We start from the raw sequence: 21671 nt of genomic DNA on the forward strand, positions 1-21671 counted from the left end.
TTAATTTGTTCCCAGATTTTGAAGTTTTAAACCGGAATTGATAAAGTCAGAGGCAAAAGACTGTATATAGTTGCAATTCTTCATCATGTAAGGTTGTAGGAGTAGATGTAATCAAACATTCCGTGGTAACGAACTGTAGTAAGGAGCGACCCAGCTCAATGGTAAACGAAACTCTAAAAATCGGAATTTTGATGCTAAAAGCACATAAAAAAATTGGATTTTCATGCTGATTTTAAATATACAAGTTTCATCAAATTTAGTCTTTGTCATCAAAAGGTACGAGCCTGAGAAAATTTACCTTATTTCGGAAAATAGGGGGAAACACCCCCTGAAAGTCATGGAATCCTAACGAAAATCACACCGTTGCATTCAGCGTATCAGGAAACCTTATAGCAAAAATTTCAAGGTCCCATCTACAAATACGTGGAATTTCGTATTTTTAGCCAGATGACAGATCACGGGTGCGTGTTTATTTGTTTTGTTTGTTTTTTTTCCAGGGGTGATCGTATTGACCAAGTGGTCCTAGAGTGTCGCAAGAGGGCTCGTTCTAAAGGAAATGAAAAGTTCTAGTGCCCTTTTGAAGTGACCAAAAAAATTGGAGGGCACCTAGGCCCCCTCACACACTAGTCAACGGATAAAATTTTGAGATAGTCATTTTGTTCCGCATAGTCGAAAACCATAATAACTATTTCTTTGAGGATAACTTACTCCCCCAGAGCCCTGGGTGAGGGGATGCAAGTTACAAACAGTGACTAGTGTTTACATATAGTAATGGTTATTGGGAAGTGTAAAGACGTTTTCAGGTGGATTTTTTTGGTTTGGGGGTTGGGGTTGAGGAGAGGGGCTATGTGGGAGGATCTTTACTTGGAGGAATATGTCATGGGAGAAGAGAAATTCAATGAAAAGGGTGCAGGATTTTCTCGCATTACTATAAAAAATAAACATGAAAAAGTTTTTTCTATTGAAAGTAAGGAGTAGCATTAAAACTTACGAATAGAGATTATTAAGCATATGAGGGGTTCTAAAAGTACTTTAGCATAAAGAGCGAGGTATTTAGGAGGAGATAAATACCTCGCTCTTTATGCTAAAGTATTTTTAGTAATTTCAACTATTTATTCAACGACCTTTCTGATTCAGGGGTCATTCTTAAATAATTCGGACAAAACTTAAAATTTGGTGTAAAAAGCAAGGTATTAACGAGGAGACAAACCCCTCATATACATAATAAAAGTTAAAATATAAATATATAATGTACATAATATAAAAGTTTGTTACGTAAGTCAATTCTTAAGTTACGTATATTTTTTACTAATAAACGTTCCTTAAAAATTAAAAGTTCTAGTTACCTTTTTAAGTAACCGAAAAATTGGAGGGCAACTACCCCTCCTTTCCCACACCTTATTTCTCAAAATCGTCTGATCAAAACTAAGAGAAAGCCTTTTAGCCAAAAAAAGAATTAATATACAAATTTCATTTTAATAATTTATGTGCGGAGAGCCAAAATCAAACATGCATTAATTCAAAAACGTTCAGAAATTAAATAAAAAAATTAGTTTTTCTTAACTGAAAGTAAGAAGCGACATTAAAGCTTAAAACGAACAGAAATTACTCAATGAAATGGGTTGTCCCCTCCGCAATCCCTCGCTCTTTGCGCTAAAGTTTGACTCTTTGCCACAATTCTACTTTTTAAAACAATTAAAAACTTTAGCGTAAAGAGCGAGGGATTCCGGAGGAGACAACCCATTTCATATACGGAGTAATTTCTGTTCGTGTTAAGTTTTAATGTCCGTCCTTACATTCAGTTAAAAAAAACTATTTTTTTTTTTATATTTAATCTAATAAAGAGCGATCCCCGACCTCTAGTAATCGAAAATTGAACAACTTTTTTCAAGAAAACGTTAGGAATATTAGCTGCTATTCAGATTCAAGAGCATAATGATTTGAAAGGATGGAAACAAATTATTGAGAATTAAAAAAAAGATTGTGAAACCGGTCAAACATGACTTCATTTCCCCTTTTTTACTCTTTTTTTCGCCACCACTGGTAGGATATCGGAAATTTATTGATATATGGCCAATGGCTGATTCGAAACCTAATGTGTACTTCATTTTTGTAAACTTGTCTTGGTAACGCTAGAGTAAAGCGTCATATGGCACCAGGAATTGCACTTCCTGGTGCCCTTCTCAAAGAAAAGAAGGCTCGGAAATTTAAAAAATACACTAGTTGAAAACCCTTGAATGGAAATGTTGGTTACAGTCAATACAGTTTTTGTATTGGAAGCAGAGAGCGAAATTGAAAATTTAAACGAACACAAATTGTTATTTTTCAGTCTACGAAACATGTATGTATAAAGCTAGTGCAAATGAACCGACTGATGCTGGTTCCCAATGTTTGTTACATAGGGCAAAATCAACAGTTTACTGAAAAATAAAATAAAAATCAGGATTGTTGTTTATAAAGCAGCTTGAAGTACTAGAAATATTTTTTTATTATGGTAAAAAAATTCTATGATGTTTGTATATGTTTTGAATTTGCTTAATTTGATACAACTTTGGCAAATTGAGCCCACTTAAATTAAAGACTCTTTTGGATTTTAAATGAAGATTACACGACTTCTTTGTCGGCAACTCGAAAGTGAAGTTGTATTGGTAATGTAATAAGTCGGACCTTTTTGTAAGTTTTCATCCCCCCCCCTTCTCTCTAAAAGAAAAAAAAAGACCGATTTGATTTTTTTCTGCTCATCAACCATTTTTTGCTCGTTTTCTTCAAAGATTCTTGCATTTTTTTTTACATGGTTCTTTCCATATAGCATTTAGCATGCCCTGACACTTTTTGCACCTATGCTCTTATTTTAAGCTTTTTATCGTAGATAATATGTTAAAACGATTAAGCTTTTGCATTCTTAATCCAACATAATTGCAAGTCTTTATCATGCATGGTTGTAGAAGTAGGTGTAACCTAAAAAAAGCGAGCCCCAACCCCATAGTAATCGTTTATGTTCGTAAAGTGACCCCCTCCCCGCAAAACTTCTAGAACCTTACCTCCTGATCTCCCTTAATACGTAGGAATTTATGTAGACAAACCAAGCAATCAGCGGTGTCAATTCACGGCAATTTAGGAGAGGGAGGGTTTTTCAAGATCTTGGGGGGCAGATTTGTAGTTTATCAATAAAAATACTGAAAAAAGGCGTTTTCAATAAGAATACCCCAAAAAAGATATCTTTCAAAATTTAGGGGGGGGGGAGGATGTGAAAAATCCCGGGTGAACATACCCCCCCCCAATTGATGTCGCTGCTCGTAACATAAACCCTGACGATGGTAGAATCCTCTCTGTTGTCGCGGAAAACCTTCTTAATGAGAAACATTGATTTTTGATATCGAAGCTGTATGAAATAAAGCTGATACAAGTAAATGAATTCTTTTTCTTGAAGCCTTGATATAAAGGAGTTAAGCTTTTTTTCTGATCGTTTTTCAAATAATCCCTGGAAATTATGCTCCCCTCCATGGAAAATTTCCTCTCACTCTAAAATTCCTCAAAGTAAAGTTCCTCCCACCTAAATCCTCCTCAGGAAAATTTCCCCTGACAATTCCATCCTGACTTAAGATTCCCCAGGAAAATGTCTTCTGAACGATTCCACCTCAAAAATTCTCCATTGCATGCTTTCGTTGGGAAAAGACTTTAATTTCTGACTATTTCTCAAACCATACCGAAAATCCATCCTCATTGGAAAATTTTCCTGGAAATTCCCACCCCCAGTGGAAAATTGTTCCCATGGAAATTCCTCTCAAGGAGAATTTTTCCCATGGAACACTCCCCCTCCCATCCATGAAAAAATCCTCCGGACAATTCTAACCCTGCTGACTATTTTCCTCGGAACATCCCTACATGTCAAATTTTGTCGGCTGGAACAAAGTAAGACAAAAAAAATCGCATAGGAATTCTGGCAAATTCCCCCAGCATAAAATTTCATCTGGAAAGCTCATCCCCGGAAATTTCCTTCCCCATCGAAAACTCTGATCGTGTAAAATCTCCCCCCCCCCAACAAAAATGTCTGTGTGTTTCCCAATAACAAATATTATAAATAAACAACGGGTAAATTTCGTAACTTACAGCCCTTTTCTCATGGGCTTTGGGGGGTCTTTTATCCCCAGAAACTTAGTTATTGGATCTTTCAACTATGCTTAACAAAATGGCTATGTCAGTATTTTGATCGGACAACTTTGGGGGAAAGGGGTGTGGAAGGGGGTTAGCTTTCCTACAATATCACTTAAAAAGGACACTAGAACTTTTGATTTTGAAACAAATAAGCTGTCTCTCGATCTTCTGCACTAGAAACTGTAGCTGCACTAGAACTGTAGAATAAAGAATCAAAAGATGTTAACTAATAAAGACACTATAAAAAAACATAGTTATGAAATAGTTATTTTTAATAAAACATTTAAAAAATTTTGGTAACTAAAAAAACGTACATTTGGTTTATTCCAGCATACGGTTAAGTTCAAAGACATTAAAGTCCGTTAATGTTTTACTTTCTTTTGATTTCTGTTATTAATTTTTTTTTAACTTTTCTTTTCATGTATTTACTGTGCAAAAGTAGAATACCAAACAAGCAATTATGCAGTCCCACATTAACTCTTTAATAGCTCTGTTTTAATTCCTCTGACTAGGAAATAAAAAAAAAAAAAACTGAGGTCACTTTTCTTGTCTGCAGTATTTCCGCTCCGTAAATTAGTTTTATGATTTTAGGTTTTAAAATGTGTTTTTGAATTTTGAAAATCTCTGCGCAAATGCAACAAATTGGTCTTCAAGCATGAAGCAAAAGACTCCGCATGGACATTATTTACTATCTCAGTATGCTCTGAGGAGTCTCCGAGGTTACCGGAAATGTGGCTGGGATTTTAGTTCTGGGATTCTAGTAACTAGTTAAATTCTTTCTGGATTTTCTTTTTTGTTCCTATTTACTTTGGTTTAAGAGGTAATATTCAAGTGAAGAGATTGTCCATCGTGAGAGAAAGATGTGGCAAGTTAATGTTCTTTGAAAATTTTCCCCCTGTATAAATCCAAAAGAAGAGACAGTATTATTTTGCTATCAGAGACCAAAGAAAAAAAAATACAATATACAGATAGAGCTAAGTTTCACCGAGAGATTTTGAGTTCCAGGTTTGAGCCTCCATAGTTATGTAGTAAATAAGAAAATACTTTAAAATTACCTTTACTATGATTGACCCCCTCCCCCAAGCAAAATGCTATGTATGGTATTAAGAAGAGCTATGCAAATAATTTTTCTCTTTCTGTAGTTGAGAAATTGTAACATAGATAAACTGATGCGATTTGAATTAATTGAGAAACCTTCATAGTTTATGTAGGAGATAGATCCTAAAATTTGTATTCTTCCATTGTACTTAAGTTTGTTGAAATGACGGCTATAAATGAATTCTAATGCAAAGATAAGGTGTTTTGCGACTAAACTATGCTAATTGCAGTGATGCAGTTGAAACGGGGTATTTAAAATATTGGTTGTAAATCATACCGTTTTTTAGAACAGGTATGGAATATCCAAATACTGTATTGTCTGTGGAACAGTGGAATATTCTAGTCTGACGTTTGCAATATTTAGTCCTATTTTACTGTGGCAAATTTATTTTAAATCAAAGAATAGAGTGTTTACCATAATTCTAATACTGAAGGATGCAGAAAGTCAAAAACAGGTTAAAAATAGTAGATTGCGGTCTCAGGTTCATCAAGTGCGTATGATCAAAGAAACCTATATGGACATCGTCATGCTCTGTGACTTACCTTATGACTACCTCACCTTCGGTTGTGACTTGAAATGCGTTAATTAAATCTTGCTGCTCAGTCCTTAAAAAAGACGGATACAAGCTGTATTTCAGAATTAGGTTTTGAGGCACGATTCGAATGTTAGGCATTGGAGGTTTCAAGCTTCCCAATGGTAACCATTCATGGATCTTAATCCTTAAGATGTTCAGCTTTTAGATTTAGTGTTAATTTAGTCTTCTTGTTTTACTGATTAACTTTCGGTTACCTCAATCTTTAGCAGTATTAAATAAAAAAAAACAAGTTTTCTTAACTGAAAGTAAGGAGCGACAGTAAAACTTAAACGAACAGGAATTACTCTGTGTATGAAAGGGGCTTTTCCTCCTCAAAACCACGCTCTTTACGCTGAGGTTTGACTCTTTCTCTTAACTCAACTTTTTAAAACAGTAAAAAAAACTTTAGCGTAAAGAGCTAAACAAGAGTTCTTAACAAGAGTTAAGAAAACTTGTTTTTTATTTAATTTCTGAACGTTTTTGAATTAATGCATGTTTTGATTTTGGCTCTCTACACATAAATAATTAAAATGAAATTTGCATACTAATGTTTTTTTGGCTAAATGGATTTCTCATAGTTTTAATCGGAAGATTTTGAGAAAATAAAGGAGCGGGGGAGAAGGCCTAGTTGCCCTCCAATTTGTTGATTACTTAAAAAGGCAACTAGAACTTTTAATTTTTTACGGACGTTTTCATTAGTAAAAAATATACGTAACTTACGAATTAACTTACGTAACGAACTTCTATATTCGTATGTTTTTATTACATATATGAGGGGGGTTCACCCTCTTGTCAATACCTCGCTCTTTACACTAAAGCTTGAATTTTGTCCCAATTACCGAAAAATGACCCCTGAATCACAAAGGCCCTACGATAAATGGTTGAAATTACTAAGAATACTTTTGCGCGAACACCGAGGTATTACGAGGAGGTGAACCCCTCATATGCGTAATAATATCTGTTCGTTTTAAGTTTTAATGCTGCTCCTTACTTTCAGTTGAAAAAAAAACTTTTCATATTTTTTTTTCATTGTTTTTTAAATAATGCTAGAAAATCCTGCGCCCCCTTCATTGAAATTTTCTTCCCCCATGACAAATTCCTCCATGAAAAGATTTTCCCACGTACCCCCCTCAAATTCTTCCCGCCCCTCAAACCAAAAAATCCTCCTGAAAACGTCTATACACTTCTCAATAACCATTACTATATGTAAACACTGGTCAAAGTTTGTAACTTTCAGCCCCTCCCACGGAGACTGTGGGGGAGAAAGTCGTCCTCAAAGACATAGTTATTAGGTTTTTCGACTTGGGTGAATAAAATGACTATCTCAGAATTTTGATTTGGTGACTTTGGGGAAAAATGAGCGTGGGAGGGTGCCTAGGTGCTCTCCAATTTTTTTGGTCACTTAAAAAGGGCACTAGAACTTTTAATTCCCGTTAGAATGAGTCCTCTTGCAACATTCAACATTCTAGGTCGATAAGATCACCCCTGGGAAAAAGAAAAAATAAAAAACAAATAAATACGCAACAGTGATCGGTCTTCTGGGAAATTACATAAAAAAAACTAGTTTTTTTAACTGAAAGTAAGGAGCGACATTAAAACTTAAAACGAACAGAAATTACTCCGTATATGAAATGGGTTGTCCCCTCCGCAATCCCTCGCTCTTTACGCTAAAGCTTTTAATTGTATTAAAAAGCAGAATTGTGGCGAAGAGTCAAACTTTAGCGTAAAGAGCGAGGGATTGCGGAGGGGACAACCCATTTCATATACGGAGTAATTTCTGTTCGTTTTAAGTTTTAATGTCGCTCCTTACTTTCAGTTAAAAAAACTAGTTTTTTTTATGTAATTTCTGAACGTTTTTGAATTAATGCATGTTTGATTTTGGCTCTCCACAAATAAATTATTAAAATGAAATTTGCATATTAATTCCTTTTTTGGCTAAATGGCTTTCTCTTAGTTTTGATCAGACGATTTTGAGAAATAAGGGATGGGAAAGGAGGCCTAGTTGCCATGCAATTTTTCGGTTACATAAAAAGGCAACTATAAATTTTTATTTTTAACGAATTTTTCTATTAGTAAAAAATATACGTAACTTAAGAATTATCTTACGTACCAAACTTTTATATTCTTTAATTTTTATTATGTATATGAGAGGGTTTGTACCCTCGTTAATACCTCGTTCTTTACACTAAATCGCAAGTTTTGTCCCAATTCTTTAAGAATGACCCCTGAATCAGAAAGGCCGTAGAATGAATAGTTGAAATTACTAAAAATACTATAGCATAAAGAGCGAGGTATTTATCTCCTCCTAAATACCTCGCTCTTTATGCTAAAGTATTTTTAGAACCCCTCACATGCGTAATAATCTCTGTTCGTTTTAAGTTTCAATGCTACTCTTTACTTTCAATTGAAAAAAAATTTTCCATGTTTATTTTTTCATTGTTTTTTTTATAGTAATTTTAGAAAATCCTGCGCCCTTTTCATTGAATTTCTGTTCCCCCATGACACATTTCTCCATGGAAAGATCCTCCCACATAGCCCCCTTCCCTCAACCCCACCCCCAAAACCAAAAAAAAATCCCCTGAAACCGACTGTACACTTCCCAATAACCATTATTATATGTAAACACTGGTCGAAGTTTGTAAGTTGCAGCCCCGCCCCCAGGGACTTTGGGGGAGTAAGTCATTCCCAAAGACATAGTTATTATGGTTTTTGACTATGCGGGACAAAATGGCTATCTCAAAATTTTGATCTGTTGACTTTGGAGAAAAAATGAGCGTGGGAGGGGGCCTAGGTGCCCTCCAATTTTTTTGGTCACTTAAAAAGGGCACTAGAACTTTTCATTTCCGTTAGAATGAGACCTCTTGCGACATTCTAGGACTACTTGGTCGATACGATGACCCCTGGGAAAAAAAAAAAAAAAAAAAAAAAAAAAACAAACAAATAAACACGCACCCGTGATTGTTCTTCTGGCAAAAAATACAAAATTCCACATTTTTGTAGATAGGAGCTTGAAACTTCTACAGTAGGGTTCTCTGATACGCTGAATCTGATGGTGTCATTTTCGTTAAGATCCTACGACTTTTAGGGGGTGTTTCACCCTATTTTCCTAAATAAGGCAAATTTTCTCAGGCTCGTAACTTTTGATGGGTAAGACTAAACTTGATGAAACTTATATATTTAAAATCAGCATTAAAATGCGATTCTTTTGATGTAGCTATTGATATCAAAATTCAATTTTTTAGAGTTTTGGTTACTATTGAGCCGGATCGCTCCTTACTACAGTTCGTTACCACGAACTGTTTGAAAATACGAAATTCCACATTTTTGTAGATAGGAGCTTAAAACTTCTACAGTGGGGTTCTCTGATACGCTGAATGCAACGGTGTGATTTCCTAATTCCCCCTATTTTATAAAATAAGGCAATTTTTTCAGGCTCGTAACTTTTGATGGGTAAGACTAAACTTGATGAAACTTATATATTGAAAATCGGCGTTAAAATGCGATTCTTTTGATGTAACTATTGGTATCAAAATTCCATTTTTTAGAGTTTCGGTTACTATTGAGCCGGGTCGCTCCTTACTATAGTTCGTAACCACGAACTGTTTGATAAGCTATGCTGTGGCCTGATGTTTACCGACATTGACCAACCTCAATCTTTACTAGTCAACATTCAACTTTCTATTGGACCATAAGTTCTTGGAGGCGGTTTATGTAGAAAAGAATAATCAATGTTGAAACATGATTTTGGCAAATATGTGATTAAACAAGCAATTATTTGGGTACTTTATTTTAAGTTTTATTTGTAAGCAATAAACAACAATCTGATCTGACCATAAATATCGAAGGGCTGAGGGTGGTTCCCCCCTTATATTTATTATATCTCTAAATATGATGTAAAAATGGAGAGAAATAAAATACTAAAAATAATTATTTTCAAATGAAAGTAAAGAAGGACTTTAAAACTTAAAATGGAAAGAAACTGTCCTAGGGGTAAGCTACCTGTTCATCATACCCCTTTCCTCTTTGCGTTGATTTTTTACTTTGTATCTCAATGCTTCTAGAATGAATGCCTTAAAAAACAAAATAAATTGTAATCGGTAGTTTAACTCTTTTTGTTTTATCTGGGTGTTTCAAGAATAGTAGGGCTCTTTTAGTAGCATTTGCTTTAAATAGTTACCTTATTCCTATCAATCGTTTTAAGGCAAAAGGTAAATAAAGTAAAAGGAATTACCACCTGGCTATGTTCTTTACAATCTAAAACACTCTCAAGAAATCAGTTGTCAAACTTTAGCATAGAGATTGGCAGGGCGGTTAAGGGTGACAGTCAAAATCCTTGTGGGTAGAATTGTTTTTGAAACTTTTAAATTTTAATCCTGACGTTTATTTTCATTTGAAGAAACTTGTTCTTTTAAATATTTACTTTACTTTAAAAGGAGTGTTTCAAATTCAGGTTGGGTTCATATTCTTTGCATACTGTTAAAGAAGGGAACAAAGTAAAGACAGACAGGAGCAGTTTTGTATTTAACTATTATCACTTCCTATTCTCATTGGTGTGTTAGAGGGCTTGTGAACTAGTAACGGTAGCTAAAAAATCTCTGTCAGTCTTCTATTTTAACTATCTTAGCCCTTCTCCAACCATTAGCTGTCATGTGGAATTGCCTCCCAGAACAGACTTTTCTCATTTAGTCGTCGTGACGCTAGGCTGTTGCATTATAAATTGATGTCTACTGTAACATCTCTGCCCCTCCCCCCGAAATAAATGAAAGCTTCATAAGCGAAAATAAATGAATGTTGAGACTTTAAACTTGGAATGGAGACTTCTTGGTAGGATGGGTAGGGGAGGAAGGGTGAGCAGGGAAGATAAGGGTTGGCTGGGAAGGTAAGGGTGGGTAGGGAGTAAACCCTCATAGGTTTTCTCCGGAGCGAAAGTGTTGTTTAGTTTATCTATGTTTTTGTGACTGTGAAAATGAAAAACTTAGTCTTCCCTTTTCAGTGTTTGTATTTAACTTGATCTATTTAGAGGATCAAATTTGCAAAGATCTTACTCTTCAAGGAACCGATCTTCAGAAATCACCATGTTCATTTACAGCTATATCTTTCATCTAAAAAAGCATTGCTATAACCACGGATTGTTTGAAAGAGACGGAGGCAAAATATTGGTATTAATTTTTTTTTAGAAAAACTTAATGATTTTAAGAAAAATGATTTTGTTTTTATTATCAAAATGAGATGATTTTTTGGAAACACAGGGAAAGATTTTTTTGTATAGATATTGGTTTTAATGTAAAATTGTGTCATGTAGGGATGAAAAGTTTTACTTTTCTGTCCTAAAAGATTTAGTAGAAACTAAAAAGAAAGAAAATAAACACTGTAAGAAAGCTTAAAAAATAGTTGTCTCTCCAAATGCAATAAAAAGTAAAAAACAAATGATTTCTTTCATGCGAAGTCTTTCATTTCTAGTCCTAAGAAATTTAACTTCTCTAGGTGGCAATAAAAAATTTCCTTTACTTTTTTTGTAAATTTTGAGATGCAAGCATATTCCAATGAGGAAGTTCTCTCTCATATAAGTGAAGAGCGTGTAGATTCGAAATTGTTTGTCACTGAATTTTGGAAGCTAATGTGAAAAATAAAGCTCATAGATGCCTCGTCCTGATAGCAATTTCAAGTCAAATTTTAGATGAGAATTTTTATCAATTTGATCAATGTTGCATCCTAACAAAAGCGAATGAAAAAATATACCTTCATCTTAGTTTTTCTCAATGAGACTATGCTAATAACAATCTACTGCAAACAAACAAACCGAGTTTTCTCAGATCATGCAGATCAAGAACGTGAGTGGGGTCGGGTATTTAACAAGTACCCGAAGTTGGTTTGCCTCAGTGCAACCGTTTTTGAAACTTTTAAAGGGAATGTCAAACCTTTTATTCTGAAAATTGATCATTCCCTAGCTTAATGACATCATTAACCAATTGGTCTGGGTTTCTTTCAGGGCTGTGGGTAGTTCTGCGGATGTTTTCGCCACTCTGGCCGATCGGAGAATGCCAGCCAGAAAAGTTTCAAAATTTGTTTCTGTACTAGGGCCCGATCGATATTATCGGGCCAATATGAGGGTCAGTGTCACTATCGGATATCGGGAAAAAATATTGATTTCCGGCTAATATTTTTTTTTGCATAACTAGTCCAGAAGAAGGCACCAGATTTCCTCAGGTAATTTTTGCTCACCCTTTCCTTGGCGGCGGAGCCCCCAGCTACGTCTGGCCTTGGTGGAGAGAGCAGCACAGGTGCTTCAAATGAGTTGAAAGTATATTTGCTATCAATACTTTTCAATACACACCCGGTGCAGCAATGTTATAAATGTATGGTGGCTTTAAGAACGTACATCCTCTACTAAAATAACTAAAAAAAATACAATAAACCATACATTTTCGTTTAATGAATGTTCACTTGCGTGGGTGAAACGTCAAAAATTCAGTTGGTTAAAACCATGATATCCAGTCAGTGGCGCAGCTAAGGAGAAGAGGGGATGTTTTAAGGTGGGGGTATTCCAGGGTGTCGCTGTCACATGTCAACACCTTGGCTTTTGGAATAATCTTGGAAATTTAGCTTGTGTGTCCGTATTTGTCAGCATACTGGACGATTTCGTCCATCATTCCTTAAACCCCACCTCCAAATTTAAAACTCTAGTTGCACCCCTTTATCCATTATGGCTACCATGGATTCGTTGATAAGAGATCATATCAAATGAATTTAAAGTTTTCGCATTAATATGTGAATGGTCCAAATTCAATGTCCCACTATTGAAATTGGGATTTTGAATAATCAATTTCAATAAATATCTTACGCTTCTTCAAGTCATGTTTCCGCGTATTTGTGTTTATGTAACTAAACCGGCTTATTTAATTAAATTTTTACGGTACTTGTTATTTACCAAGTGACATATAGCGATCGCAATTTCTGTCGGTCTGTCCGTCTGTCTGTCCCGGTTTGCTAGTTTGGGCACTTCCAGATCAGCTAGAACGATGAGATTCGGCAGGCGTATCAGGGACCAGACCATATTAAGTTGAAAATAGTCGTTTCCCCGATTCGACCATCTGGGGGGAGTGGGGGGCACGGTTAATTCGAAAAAAAATAGAAAAAATGATATATTTTTTACTTACAAATGGGAGACCGGATCTCAATGAAATTTGATATTAAAAAGGATATCGCGGCTCAGAGCTCTTATTTTAAATACCCGCCGGATCCGGTGACATTGGGGGAGCTGGAGGGGGCAATCCTTGAAAACGCTTAGAGTGGAGAGATCGAGATGAAACTTGGTGGAAAAAAATAAGCACAAGTCATAGATACTTGATTGACTTTGCCAGAACGGATCTGCTCTCTTTGGGAAAGTTGGGGGGGGGGTAAATTCGGAAAAGTTAGAAACATTAGGTGTTTTTAACTTACGAACGATTGACCAGATCTTGATGAAATTTGATATTAGAAGGACCTCTTGTCTCGGAGCTCTTATTTTAAATCCCTACTGGATCCGGTGACATTGGGGGAGCTGGAGGGGAAAGCGGAAACCTTGGAAAACCCTTAGGGTGCAGAGATCGGGATGAAACTTGGTGGGAAGAATAAGCTCATGTCCTAGATTCGTCATTGACTTAACCGGACCTGATCCGCTCTCTTGGGGGTGTTGGAGAGGATTTGCTAGTTTGGGCACTTCCAGATAAGCTAGGAAGATGAAATTTAGCAGGTATATCAGGGACCAGAGTAGATTAAATTAGAAATAGTCTCTTCCCCGATTCGACCTTCTAGGGGAGAGTGAGCGTACAAGATAGTTGAGAAGAATGTTATTTGCCGATAAAGCAAATGATTGTTTTTTTTAATTATGGGCTGTGGTCTAGGGGTATGATTTTCGCTTAGGGTGTGAGAGGTCTCGGGTTCGAATCCCAGACTACCCCAATTTTTACATGAACAAGATCTGCAACCAGATACTTGATCAATATAGCGATCACTGAAAGTTGGCAGGTGTATCAGAGACCCGACCAGATTAAATTAGGAATAGTTGCTTCGCTGATTTGACCATCTGGGGGGGGGGTGAGTGGAAGGATGGTTGATTCGGAAAAATTAGATAAAATGAGTTATTTTTAACTTACGAATGGGTTATCAGATCTTTGTGAAATATGATATTTAGAAGGATCTCGTGTCTCAGAGCTTTTATTTTAAATCCCAACTGGATCCGGTGACATTGGGGGGAGTTGGAGGTGAAACCAGAAATCTTTGAATACGCTTAGATTGGAGAGATCGTAATGAAACTTGGTGGGAAGAAGCTCTTTGCTCTTGGCTCATCCGACCTCGTCACAAATGCCATTTGAGCTCTTGGCTTTTGTTTTCTTATTTGTAACTTCCGCAATTATCCGCCATTTTGTTTGTGTGCTCAGAAGCTGCTGATCAGAAAAGGTAAAGAAAATCAAACAATTCTTGTAAATGGCCTAATTTTTGGAATTCACAGTGAAGTATTGAGGCTGTTCCTTGTTATGTAATAGACCAGGAAGAAACATGCGAGTATGAATATAGGCAGATAATAGGGGTTTAAACTTTGGGTAAGGTTTTTTTTCCTACAGGGGAATTTGTCGGCAAATTATATCGGTATTGTATCGATACGCTATCGATATTTCGGTATTGGGCCCCAAAAATCTGTATCGGTCGGACCCTAATCTATATAAACATTCTTTATTTGGCTTAAGCAAATTTGGTATATTTTTAACATCTCTTTGTTAAATTTAAGAACCAGCAAAACAACTTTAATTTCGTAATGTTGTAATACGGAAGTTTGTAGAGGCTACTTTAGATTTTGTGTAAGTCACGCAATGGTTTTCTACATGTGTATACAATGATTTGCACAGGCTCGTTGTTTGTCTACTTTTTGTAAGACGAAAAAACAGCAGCCCTCTTTCAAGATGAGGTTTCTGTGAAAATATCATATTTCATTATTGTGAATGATGGCCTGTGATCCTGTGAATGTTCTCAGTGGGGAATTGAGGCTGTATAAAGACACATCATAATTTCTAGTTATTAATATTGGTTTGTAAAAGCACAAGTGTTATGTTAGGCTTGTACATAGAGGCTATTCTGCAAACTAACTTGAGTTTCAGGATTTAAAATATACTGTTTTTTGTGGATCGCCTATAATTGAGGAGGTACTAAGGTGCGTAATATCTACGCTGTTTTCCCTCAAATGTCTAGCAAATTAATGGTATTCAACCTGCAGGTGCTAATTCAGATGCATAGCTTTTTCTTTTTTTTTATACCAAAAATGATTTAATTTTGACAGAAACACTCTCCAGACATAACATCATACGTTTAAGTATATTTAAAAATTGCATATTTTAAACAATTAACGATGTTTTGAAAATTGTTTTCATTTGAACCTTTCATTTGTTTGAACTGTCATTTCTGCACCTCGGACGTTCAAAATCATCTTTCCTTTTTAAAGAGTTTATCCTATTTTCTCGAATTCCCCCCACCTCCCAGGATAAGAATTTCTACGTATGTGTCGAGAGTATAGTTATTCGTATTTTACAGTAGGTTTACTGCCTTTCGAAAGATCCTCATAGAAAATCAGGAGAGAAAAATCAGGGATTTTTGAAGATGTTGGTGTCACAGAGACCTTAACCCCAATAAAACTACTTCTTTAATAAATGTCTTTTGCGTTCCACGGAAGGGAATTTCCAATCGTATCGTCAGAAAAAAAAATCAGTATTCGAAAATATGTTCATTCTTTAAGGAAAATCTCAAAGGAATCCCTCCGTACCTAACAGATTTCGTCTTTTTCCTCATTGTCTGAGTGAACCTTAAGCTAGTTAAAGAAAGAAATTTACTAGTTAGCAAGCTTATTTTCTCATCATGTATCGTTAGTGTTTAAGCTAGGCACAGCAAGCCTGAATAGTGCAAACCCATTAATTTCTTTACCCGCAGGATTATTTTGGGGACCCCTTGTAAAATATTAAGTTAAAAATCTTTGATTTTTAAAAATCGAGTCGGGCGAGAGATAATAGGCGTTTTATTAAAGATCTTGCCAAATCCTTGCCCCTCCCAAGCAGGTTTGTTTCGATTCGAGGCTAAAAATACACTTTTTCTGGTCTTTTGGCCAACTCTCTTGCAAAAATAAGAATTATATTGTTCTCCCCTCCCCCCTATTCTCGCTTTGCCTACTTATGATTTTCAGTTTCTTCTCACTGTCCATCGTTTCTTATAATCAAAATATCTTTGTATGAACTCCCGATTATTTTTTCAAAATATCTTTGTATGAACTGAAGGTCCATTTTTGTGCAGAGGGGGATATAAGGTTTTCTATGAGGGAGTTAAACGGGCCTTTGGGCATTTTGTCTCTTTGAGCCTAAAAATGTTCTTTTCGGGTTTTAAACATGATATCCCTTAGAAAAACGAATCTGATATGTTTATCTTCCAATTCGTGGTTGTGGCTATATGAACTTGTCTGCTTCATCTCGCTGTATGAGGTCTTTTGTGTTCGTTTTACTTTTCTGCATATCTGGTTCTGCGCGTAAAAGAGCAATCCGTTCGCGAGACTTTCTTATTATTATTTTTTGTAAGAAATGGAAGGAGTGGCGCACAGCTACCGTCTTCAGTGCAGTCCGTTTTATGATGTTTGTGATATCAATTTTTTTTTCATACTAGAAAACAGAAAAAAAATACTGATAGCTGTAATTGGTAGTGAGATTTACCGTTGAGAAATTCTATCCATTGAGTTTAAATCGTGTCTACTACGACGCTGTTTAATTCTTTTAATGCTAAAGAAGGCATCAAAAACTTAATGACATTTAACAGGTGCTTTGTATGTTTGCAAATCGTCCATCCTGCTTTTATGTGAATAATTCTCTGTTGTCATATATGATAGGAAATTTGTCTGGTTAGTTTTATTTGCAGGGCTTAACGATATAATCTTTCAAGCTAGTTTTGTGTTCTTAGACGCCAACCATTGATCGGAATAATTAAGGGATTTCGGTGGTAAGAAAGAGCTATTCTAGTATTCCTATCAGTTTGTTCTTTTTTCTAATTGCGTCTGAAACCTGTCAGTTTTTTTTTTACATTAACTAGACTTAAAAGATTTTTTTCTGCCAAGTTTTGTGGCTTGAGGGTACTGGCTATGGAAGTATAAAATTACTTGCTTTTCTCCAGGCTGCTTTCTAAAATATTGAATCAAAGAAGCATGGTCCTGCTGAAAAAAAAAAAAAAAAAAAAAAAACCTGTAGACGGTACCAGTTTCTACCTCCGACTATGTCACTGCAAGAGCGTCAATTGACGAACAGGTGGGAGGGAGAGCAAAATGTATTTTCAGAATGTGAAGGCAATTTTCCATGAAGGGGGCGCCGGATATCCCAGAATCTTAAAAAACGATCAGAAATCAAATAAAAAAAATATTTTCTCAACTGAAAATAAGGAGTAACGTTAAAACTTAAAACGAACAGAAGTTATTACGTATATGAGTGGGTTCGCCCTCTCGTCAAAACCTTGCTCTTTGCGCTAAAGTGTTTTTAGTACTTTCAAAAGAGCTATTTATTTTAATTAAACGGCCTCCGGGATTCAGGTGTCATTCTTGAAAAATTGGAACAAAGTTCGAACTTTAGAGTAAAGAGCGAGGTATTGACGAGGGGGCGAACACCCTCATATACACAATAATTTCTGTTTCATTTTAAGTTTCAATGCTGTTCCCTACTTTTAGTTGAAAAAAACGTTTTTTTATTTAATTCGAAAAAACACGGGGAAGTTGCAGTCCTGCTCCCTGGGGAAGCGGTTCCCAGAAGACCTTCTTTAAGATTCGATAAAATGATTTCTGGTGAGCGTTTTGTATGGCAAAAAAAGAGAAAATAATTATGAAGACTAGATGCACAAGGGTCGGCCCCTGCTGGTACCGCAATTCTTGCAAGAAAAAGAAAGAAAGAAAGGGAATTGCTACTTTGTTTTTTCTGTGTCTAGAGTTTCTGGTGTCAACGAAGACTCCACATTTTGCAGCGTTGATGAAGCCTTGTAACGAAGGCCGTACCCGTCTGTAAATGTTTCTGAAAGATGGAGCCATTTCTAAAGAATTTAGGTTTCACTAAGTTTTTAGAAGGTATAAGAAATTATATGATGAGGGTCGGAACCATATTTGGGCATGCCTTAAAAGTGGAGTTGGAGGGTCTTTCGGCACTTAGAGTCCAAGTTGGGTTTCTGAACATTAGCCGAGTCCATAAAAAAAAAACATAAAAAAACTCCATGGCTTTAACCATACAAGTAGCAAAGTATTTGTGGTCAAACCATCCTTCGGGAAAAGAATATCATTGTATTTCATTCTCATTTAACTTTTCATATATACTTGAGTCCATATTGAAGTGCGTATCGTATACTTTTTCAAAAACAGTTCTATAAAGGAGAAAAATATTTCAAGTGGATATTTTCCATCGGTCGCATTCACAGAGACATATTTGCCCAATAATAGGCTGGGGTGCTGGATATAATCGAACCAGAAATAGTTTAGTATATGTAACAAACATACTTTATTTAACTCATACCAAAAACAAGGAATACTAGATCTAAGTTGCATGGGGCAACCTGAGGTGTTACGACAACCTTTGTTCGGCTTCGCCGAGTAAAGTTTTTGGTTTTGTTTCCTCCCTTCGATTAAATGCTGAAGTTGTTAATCTGTAAGGATCTTAAAATAAATACAAGGTACACCAACTCGCAAAATTTGCAAACCCGTCATCTCAACTAACAAAGTTGCAAATTCTTCATCGCTGAAGGTGTTTGTAGCCTAACAGCCGATTATTACTTACAAGTCCCCTACATGTTGTACCACTGGAACCAAATTGTTCTTACCATCAATTACACCGGAAACAAATAATAGGAACACCGACTAACAAAAGTTGCGAACCCCTCATTACCGAAGATGATTATGAGCTAACACCGACTATTGCTTAAAACTCCGCTATATGTCTCACAATTGGTATTGGCCCATTTTTGGTGTCAGTGTGTACCTCACTACTTAAGTTGTCAACCCCTTTAAACTTTCAAACTGGTACATCTCATGAAGGAATTTTTCTACCAAAAAATTGATGACATATACTTTGATCAGCTCATCAAGAGCTATCGACTATCGTCGAAAAAAAAATCTATCCGTCTTAGTTCAAAAGCGACTTTTTTGCCGTAGGCCAAGTTCCTAATGTCATCACTTAGAAAGGAGCAAAGGATAAACTATAATTTATTTAGCAATGAAAGAATTCTTAAAGTTTAAGAGACACGTCTGACACCATTTCTCTACCGCAATACCAAGTGCGAAAAACCGAATGGTAAACTCAGCTGAAATCACGAACAGAAAAGGGTAGAAACAATACATGACAGCACTTTCGGACACATGGGAAAATGCCACTTTTTTGTTTCTGTAAATTTTTCTATTTATCTCTCAAAGAAGATATATTGACCGTGAGCTGGGTAACTGCCGCATATGTTTAACACTTATATTATCTTTATTTAAGAATTAACGACGCTTCTTGACTACTATGGTCCCTGCGTCGGCCCTGCAGTGCATTCCTGCAGCGTGATTCGATCTCTGGGTCCCGTATTACCAATTTGTTTCAAACACTTATAGATTTTAGTCGATTTTCAGTTTGAAAATGGCGCCTGCCTGTTTTGTCTGCTAGAATGGAGCTTTCCACTCGAAAGTAGAAACATGGTTAGATGAAACGAAAGCTTGACTGCATAACTTTATATAGTTCTCTCCCACATAGACTCTAAAACTTCACTTCACTCCACACACTATAGGCTCTGACTCAAGGACAAGCAAAAACCATCCTTTTTGGCCCCAGGCAAGAGTTCTTCGAAGCTTTCCAAAATGCAAAGTCATATTCACCAATCCGGCCTAAGGTCCATATTTTCCGTAAAAACCGCAGATGTTAGACCCTTAACACTTTCTAGGAATAAGCTGAAATCGGGGTGCTAGGAACAAAAAAGACAAAAAAAGACAAAACCAAAGTGTTGCTCTCACAACACAATTATTGAATTTTAGAGCACGCTTGTGAACTATTTTTATCATTTAAAACTTTGACCAAATAGATCGTACGTGTACTTATTTTTCTATAGAATAGAGAGTAATCTTCATTTCATATAGTACGAGTATTTTCATTGTCGTGTATTGCTTAAATGTGATTATTCCAATGGCCTCTCCAACCGCATGCTAGCCCTATTTTGTCAATGGATGTGTATAACGTTTTTGTTATCCCAGGAGAATTCTCCATGTTAGATTACTTTTTACTCTATGTAATACAAAGTAGCCTTCACTTTTCACATAGTAAAAGTTTTCTTTTTGTATTCACTACTACTTAACTGTGATTATTCCAATGACCTACCCAACCATATGCAAGCCCTATTGAGTATATGGATGTCTGTAACGTTTCTTGTTATCCCAGGAGAATTCTTCATATTGGATGGAAAGAACACTTTTTATTCTGTGAAATTGAAAGTAGCCTTCACTCCATGTAGTACAAGTTTTCTTTTTTCCCTGTATTGCCTATTGGATAAAAAAAGTTTTCTTCAGCTGAAAGTAAGAAGCAACATTAAAACGAGACAATACCCAGTTATCATCTCGTGATCCCCCACAGAAATATGCTGCTGGAGCAGCAATAATCACCTCAGTATCGGTTCGTCTCAACATGACGTCAAAGTGATTCCATTGGCTTACTACGTTAACAAGCTTTGCATGTTCTATTCCTCTGAGAGCCCCAATGACAGAGCCAGTTCAAGTCCTCACAGTCAAAAACGAATAGAAATTATTACGTATATGAGGGAGTTTGCCACCTCTTCAACACCTCGCACTTCACGCTAAAAATTGTTGTACTTCTATAAAAACTTCTTCTGTTATAATTAAACAAACCTTGTGTTTCAGGAGTCGTTCTTAAAGAATTGGGAAAACATTCAAACTTTAGCGTAAAGAGCAAGTTGTTCAGGAGGGGAAACCCCCCTTTTATACCTAATAATTTTGGTTCGTTTTTAAGTTTTAATGTTACTTCTTACTTTCAGTTCAAAAAACTTTAATTTCTGATTGTTTTTTTAAATAATGTTATTAAATCTAACTCCACATCCACCGAGAAATTCTTCGTCCCCAAGGATATTTCCTCTAGACAATTCAATCCTGGCAAAAATTCACCCCGGACAGTTACCCTTAACATCTCCACGGGTAAAATTGAGTCGTCAAAGAGATAGCAAGACAAAAGAAGAATTTCGTATAGGAACTCTAGCAAATTATCCCAGTGTGAAATTTCTTCTGAAAAATTCACCCTCTAGGAACTTCACTCCCTATGGAAATTTCTTTCCGTAGAAAATCCCCCCATCAGAAAATTCTCCCCCACCCGAAAGATGTAAGCGTATTTCCCAATAACAAATACTATACGTAAACAATGGGGAAATATTATAACTTGCCATTCCCCAGGGGCTGTGGGATGTCATTTTATCTCCAAAAGCGTTGTTATTCGGCCTTTCAACTGCGCTGAATAAAACGGCTATCTCAAAATTTTGATCAGACAATTTTGAGAAATAAAAGGGCGGAGAGGGGCCTAGTTGCCCTCCTGTCTTTTTGGTCACTTAAAAAGGCACTAGAACTTTTGATCTTCATTCGAGTAATTTCTCTCCCGATATTATAGGACCACTGGGTCAGCAAGATCACTCTGAAAGAAAAACAAATAAACATACATCCGTTATTTTTCTTCTAGCAAAAACTATAAATTCCATATTTTTACTGATAGGAGTTAGAAACCTCTACAGAAGGGTTTTCCGATACACAGATATTGATGTTGCGATTTTCATTAAGAATCT

The 21671-nt window shown here is 36.0% G+C and overlaps 1 protein-coding gene across 4 annotated transcripts in view; it reads left to right on the forward strand.

Moving 5' to 3' along the window:
* The first annotated feature begins 4795 nt into the window (after positions 1 to 4795).
* LOC136033886 (pseudouridylate synthase RPUSD2-like) overlaps positions 4796 to 21671 on the forward strand; it is a 231750-nt gene continuing 214874 nt past the window's right edge. Inside the window, exon 1 of one of the 4 annotated variants that reach the window (XM_065714873.1) lies at positions 4796 to 4915. In XM_065714873.1, the coding sequence (XP_065570945.1) occupies positions 4811 to 4915 (105 nt within the window). In that variant the 5' untranslated portion in view covers positions 4796 to 4810. Of the gene's footprint in view, positions 5021 to 21671 lie in introns of all 4 variants that reach the window. The other 3 variants (XM_065714871.1, XM_065714870.1, XM_065714872.1) reach the window with 3 other exon arrangements.

This window comes from Artemia franciscana, chromosome 12, assembly GCF_032884065.1.
Source record: "Artemia franciscana chromosome 12, ASM3288406v1, whole genome shotgun sequence".
Taxonomy (NCBI): Eukaryota; Metazoa; Arthropoda; class Branchiopoda; order Anostraca; family Artemiidae; genus Artemia; species Artemia franciscana.